The following is a 6,556-nucleotide window of genomic DNA, read 5'->3' on the forward strand; positions in this document are numbered from 1 at the left end:
TTCATAGTTTCAATTTCAACTATGCACGTGCAAGTGCCATTTTTAAATTACTATTATACAATGTAATGTTGAAAAGTTGGTTAGTGAGATACACAAAAAGAACACTATTTCAACAACATCAAGTTTACACTAGAATGGCTTATTATATAATGACATCTTACATATTAACTGATGAAAGCTACCAGCAACAGTTGCTATGCAAGAACACAGATCAGGAAAAGTCCTACCCTGAAGACAGACACCTGAGTTTTTTGCCACAAGTGACTTTGCAAGTATACCAGAAAACCCCCAAGTGTCTGAGATTTTTCTTTTTCAGAATCCTTCAAAATTACAAATTCTACCATTTAACTTTCTTAGAAACAAAATATTCCTTTTTATTAGTTTTGCTAACCAAATCCATCTAGGGATACATCTATTTATTATTTCCCTTATTATTAAACCTGAACACTAATTGATTAATCTAATCTAAAGACTTACATTTTGTGTATACATGGCTTCTCTTTCCTGGAAATGCTCTCTCTCTTTACTCTGAAGGCTTTTATGGTTTTCAATTTGTTCCTCAAGGAGGCTACATCTTTCTTCACTGTCTCCAACTTTCTTCGTTAGGTTCTGAACTAGGATTTGCATACTCTGTAATGAAGCCTCCTTTGTGGAAAGCTGATTCTTTGAAGTTTACAAGGGAAAAGAATTAAAAGAATAGAATAGGAATAAACCACTCAGGATTAATATTTATCAATATAACTAGAAAAGCAACAGGAAAGAAATTACTTTATTGAGACAGTATTTTATACCAATAGTAACCAAAAACCTTTGTGTTTTATGCATGCCACTCAGAATATTGAGGAAAATATCGTATCTGCAGATGAACACAATGAGATGGCACTTTTACAGATCAGAGTTTAAGAATACCTTTAATTCACAATTATGTACCAGCACTTCTTTGGCATCGTTTGTTGATCCACAGGCTAATTGTAAATCAATTATATAGGCTTCTTTTTCATCCAGCTTTTTTTGCTTCTCAGCAAGCATGGCATCCATTTCAGCCCCCCGCTGATGTGCAGCATCCAATTCAGCAACCTGGAAACATGAATTGTTTCAGCAGAAATGCACTAATGAATATTTATGTCTTCTTCAAATTTCAATACTAAACATACCAGTCATGTTAACACTATCTTCATTTATCACCATTACTTACAGTACTCTGTTAAGCATGAATTTATCTTATCAAGTTTCTCCCAGCTCCAGTTAGATAAAGGTGCTTTCAATATGACAGCTAAATTGGGCACAAAAATTATCATTTTTATGAGATTTTTACCAGCAATTATCATTTATTCATATTGCTACACAAAGCTGGCTAGAAAATAATTATACAAAACCTGAAAAGTTTTATTTTGGGGGTTACAACTCTCTAGCCAGTGTTAATAAGTTACATATTGTTTAATGAATCTTATATTTTGATATAAAAGAGCTTGATACTAGATGAACTCTGCTCATTCCCTGGGATTTTTAAACTATCAGCATATCAGGAATTCTTTCTATTCTATATCCAAACTTACTTAAAATATCTTTTAAAAAATCTAACAGTCTAATGCTGCAGTCCTATGCATTTCCTTTAGGAAGGGACAATCTTTCAAGTAAATACACTTCAGATTGGGCCATCAATGTCAAGTTTTCATTTCCATATGTTATTACAAAATGCATACAACTGTCCAGAAAAAGAAAAACAATAAAGCAACTTGTAGACAAACTAGAAAGAACAGCCACAGTATTTTGATAACCATAGTATTTTACTCTATTTCTGATAAACGATTCATGAACAGCACTGGCTAGTTTGAAAATATTTGGACAGGCTTCACCAAAAGTGGTGATCAATCTTTGTAAGTATTTACTTGTTGGCATTTTATTTATTAATTAAATTAGTAGACAAACTTTCCATTAAAAATAGTGCTCACAATAGCTCACAGCAGAGGTATATCTGCTGGTGGCATTGGTTCCATCAAGGAATAGAAAGGCACAAACATTCTTCCCGCCTTGCTGAAGCGCTTGTGCAACCCAAACATCTGCTCCACTGGATTCCTCCAGTTTCCCTAGACATGATCTCTGTACACAGCTGAGAGGGAAGAATGTTCTTCCATGCTGACAGGGAAAACACACAGCATGGGAATCTTCTGAACAGCCTGGTCAACAGCCAAAGAATTGCCAGCAATGAAGAATAATTATAGTCTTCCACAAAACAGTACCTTTCGCTGAAGCTCTTCATTTCTTTGGACATTCTGTGTCTCTAGTTCCTCAATTTTCTTTTTAAGTACCAATATTTTTCCACGACTTGCAGCAGCATTATCCTGATCACCATCTCTTGAGCTCTAAAAATATAAATCTGGCAATTTAGCTTAGGTATATGATTTAGGCTATATGACATGTGAATAATACATACAAGTATCATTTGTTTTAGTCCTAAAAACAACACAGCATGCTTTAGAGTTCTGTTTGAGAATTTTAATACACTCAACAAAACAAAACAAAATTTAAAATTGAAGAACCTGAACTTTTTGTTTAAAAAAGAAACTCCAAATATATTATCATGGTCTTGGTCCTAAAATATAAGGCAAGTTATAAACACAAGATTACTCTTACTTTTACAAGATTACTATAAAATTACTTTTTTGAACTACAGCTCCTGAGGATAACTTGAGATCTTCATGCAAACAATGTTCTATTAACTGTACTATGATCCCTGCCATTATTTGAGGAAGAATACAGATGGCTCATTTCAAATCCTGAACATATTCAGTTATTTCTCCTTGAATGATACTGGAATGAGGGCTGTGAAAATACATACAGTTTAAAGTCTTTTGGCATGCTTTAAAAGATTTCATTACTTAGTGATTTTTAAGAATACCAGGAAATTGGGATAATGTCTTATAGGCTTTCTAAAACACGTAGGCTACTATCATAAATATGCTGACAGCATCCACACAGACATTAATCCACAGTGCAATGCAGCATGAATGAGCAAGTGAGCCTTGGTTGCTATATTCATCTCTTATCATGTGGTCAACAGGAAAAGTTCAGAAACTTTTGTTTCCTCTCAATCATGGTATGTCACCCAGTCTACAGTTACTATCAATTACTATTAATAATTATAATGCTAACATAGCACTAGCAATGTTAGCTAGGTCTCATGGGAATTACAGTGCCATCTGGTTGCCTGCACCTGTCACAGTTATTTTAATTGGCTTGCTTAAAACTATTAATATCAAAACCAGCAAAAGTTAAGTCAAGAGTCCTAGGCTGAGAGGACACAATAAGTTGTGGTTAATTAAATGGGGAGGGGGGGGGAGGGGGGGAGGGGGGGGGGCATAAGGAATGCAAGAGTATGGGGGGAGTACATAAAGTGGAGGGTTGCTGAGGTTCATTCATTCACATTGCAAATCAGCTTACTTACTAAGGAGTAAATGGGACACCCTTCTGAATCAACATGCCTAGGACTGCACTACCAGATAAACAAAAGACAACTAACTACAGCAGTGAAACACAGGCAAAGGCAAGGCTTGCTGTTTCCATCACTATGTTTCCATCATCTGAGTGCTTCATTTGTGAAGCAACTTATCTCTTTAACAGCAGCAAAACTCAAAGTACCTCATAGGTGAACTGGATCTACCACTCAAACAAGTGTGTATGCATGCAGTGCACATACCAGCCTTAGAACAACAGTATATAGAGATCATTAGTGGTGCTTTCAAGACTTAAACATATATGAATGTTAAGAATATAACTCACTTTCTTTTGCTCAGGTTTTCCTTCTTTTTTTCCAGCACCGGACAACTGCTTTTTAAGTTCATCTAATTGTGAAGTTAAAGATGTTACTTTGGCTTTGTTTTGCAGCTTTAATTTGGAAATCCTAGCTTCAGAAGCTTCTTTTTCCTCCTGTTTTTAGACAAAAGGCAATTGGCACGTGTAAACTAATTACACATATTAAAAGTATATGAGCAACTAAAGGTAAAATGTAAAGGTAGTCCCTTGACATGAACGTCTAGCCTTGACCGACTGTAGAGGGCGGTGCTCATCTCTGTTACTAAGCCAAAGAGCTATCATTGTCCAAAGATAACTCCAGTGGTCATGTGGCCAGCATGACTGCACCAAACGCTGTTGCCTTCCCACCAAAGTGGTAACTATTTATCTACTTGCATTTGCATGCTTTCGAACTGCTAGGTTGGCAGAAGCTGGAACTAGTGACAGGAGCTCACTCCATCATGCGGCACTCAAGCCTTGAACAGCCAAACTTCCAGTCTTACAATCATCAGAATTGGCATCTTAACCAATAAGCCACTGCATTCCTAAATAAATACATGAGCAACTACATGTACTGCCCTGGTGGCGCAGTGGTTAAATGCCTGTACTGCAGCCATTCACTCGAAACCACAAGGTTGCAAGTTCAAGACCAGCAAAAGGGCCCAAGCTCAACTCAGGTTTGCATCCTTCCGAGGTCGCTAAAATGAGTACCCAGACTGTTGGGGGCAAATTAGCTTACTTGCTAATTAGCTTACTTGCTGTTCACCGCTATGATCTTTGGAATAGTGGCATAGAAATAAAACAAATTAAATTATTATTATTACATATATGAAAATCCAAGGAGATATTCAGTGTGAAAGAACAATTCCATTGAGTCTAATGAAAAGCTGCATGCTATAGATACCAAATTAAAATGGAAAATTTTAATCCTGAGTTTATCAACAACATCTGTTCACACTTGGGAAACATTTGCATTTTGAGTGACGATCAAATCTGGCACGTTATGGAAATTTAAAATAAACTAGAAGGAAACTGCACCTGCTGATTATAATCACTGATTGTGATTCTAGTCTGAAATAGCCATTTGTAACCTGATATTTAGGAAAAGCACCTTGCTCCCCAAACAGCTTCATTCACAAGGAAATGCAATCCTAATCTATACACAGATTACCTTTAACTGTTGCTCCTTATTATGTAACTCATTCTCCTTTTCCTTGACAAGTTCTTTGAGTTGTATTACCAGTTGTTCAGTCTGGGACAGCTGTTCAGTTAAATCAGCTGCTGACATGGTTGTTGCTTGAGAAGTGCCATGAACCTACAGATATCGGGGTGAATTTTACAACAAAATGATGCAGAAAAGTAAATATTCATATATTATTATTGAAATATAAATAATCCAACTTCAGTAAAACAACAGCTCAAGCATAAATAGCTGAAAATTATTTAACATATGTGCCCTAACCTAGCTATTAATTTAAGGGCACTATAGTGAATATGTCATCAATTCCTGTCAGCCAGTACTTATGCCAATAGGGAAAATAGTTCTACACACATTTGCTCAGTCCACCAAAGTGAAACTATTCTATGTGTCTCCTCTAAAACAAAATGGGGGACTCCAACTTACACCTTGTTTTAGGAAACGTCTGTGAGTTTTTCAAAAGTGAAAATGGGTTGACGATGGAGGATGCTGTGCTTTTTTTCTAAAATCAGAAATAACTTCCCGGTCACTTCCCTTTTTTATCTAGTAGTACATTCATTGTACTAGTACATTCACTGCTAGTGCTGGTACATTCATTGGAAGATCCTGAAGCTGGAAAAATGATCTGTGCAACCTCTAGAGCTTGCCTATCCCTAGTTTATTGTGTTGCCTGACAGCAGGCAACTTTTGTTTCTCTGGTCAGTTCCTTTCCAACAAACCAAAGAAAGAAAGAAAGAACAAACCCTAGGCTCTTTCTCTAGACAGAATCAGAGAGTTGGAAGGTATATCATGGACCATCAAATGCAACCCCCTGTTCATAGCAGAATCTCCAGCTAGAGCATCCCCAGCAGGTAGTTTTCCAGCCTCTTTTTTAAGACATCCAGAGAAGGAGACCCCACCACCTCTCTAGGCAATTGGTTCCATTCTGAATTCCTCTTACTATTAAGAAGTTCCTTCTAATGTTCAATAGACATCTACACTTCTTTAATTTAGATCTCATTCTACCTCTGGGCAACAGAGAATAGGTCTGCACCCTTCTCTCCATGACAGACTTTTAAGGTATTTGAAGATTGCAATCATGTCATACCAGAGTCTTCTCTTCAACAAGCTGAACATACCCAGCTCCTTCAGCTTTTCATGTTTTGTTCTCCAGACCTCTTATCATTCTTGTTGCCCTTCTATGAACTTGGGTCCAACTTGTCTATACCATTTGTAAAATGAGGCAGCCATAACTGAATGCAATACTCCAAATGAGGCCTGAACAGTACAGAATATAGGGGAGTATTACTTCCCCCAACTTAGAAACTATACTTTGATAAATGCAAGCTAAAATAGTATTTCCCTTCTTTGTTATAGTATCACACTGCTGCCTAATGTTCAGTTTATGATTAGCTATAATTCCAAGGTCCTTTTCACATACAGTACTGCTGAGCCATGTATATACCTGTGCATTTGTTTTTTATGACCTAAATGTAGAATTCTGCATTTGTCTTGACTGAATTTCATTTTATTAATTTGTGCCCAATGTTCTAGTTTATTGAGGTCCTTTTGAATTCTGTTCATGTA

The 6,556-nt window shown here is 36.5% G+C and overlaps 1 protein-coding gene across 8 annotated transcripts in view; it reads right to left on the reverse strand.

Annotated features, from left to right (window-relative positions):
• Positions 1–6,556, reverse strand: part of LOC121928780 (golgin subfamily B member 1-like) — a 231,752-nt gene that overhangs the window by 51,074 nt on the left and 174,122 nt on the right. For 7 of the 8 annotated variants that reach the window (XM_042464026.1, XM_042463994.1, XM_042463977.1 and 4 more), the window contains exons 2-6: positions 4,964–5,107; positions 3,781–3,927; positions 2,241–2,363; positions 910–1,077; positions 478–663 (exon numbers count right to left, since the gene is read on the reverse strand). In XM_042464026.1, coding sequence (XP_042319960.1) covers positions 478–663; positions 910–1,077; positions 2,241–2,363; positions 3,781–3,927; positions 4,964–5,107 — 768 coding nt within the window. Of the gene's footprint in view, positions 1–477; positions 664–909; positions 1,078–2,240; positions 2,364–3,780; positions 3,928–4,963; positions 5,122–6,556 lie in introns of those variants that run through there. The other variant, XM_042464010.1, reaches the window with a different exon arrangement.

This window comes from Sceloporus undulatus, chromosome 1 (assembly GCF_019175285.1).
Source record: "Sceloporus undulatus isolate JIND9_A2432 ecotype Alabama chromosome 1, SceUnd_v1.1, whole genome shotgun sequence".
NCBI classification, from domain to species: Eukaryota; Metazoa; Chordata; class Lepidosauria; order Squamata; family Phrynosomatidae; genus Sceloporus; species Sceloporus undulatus.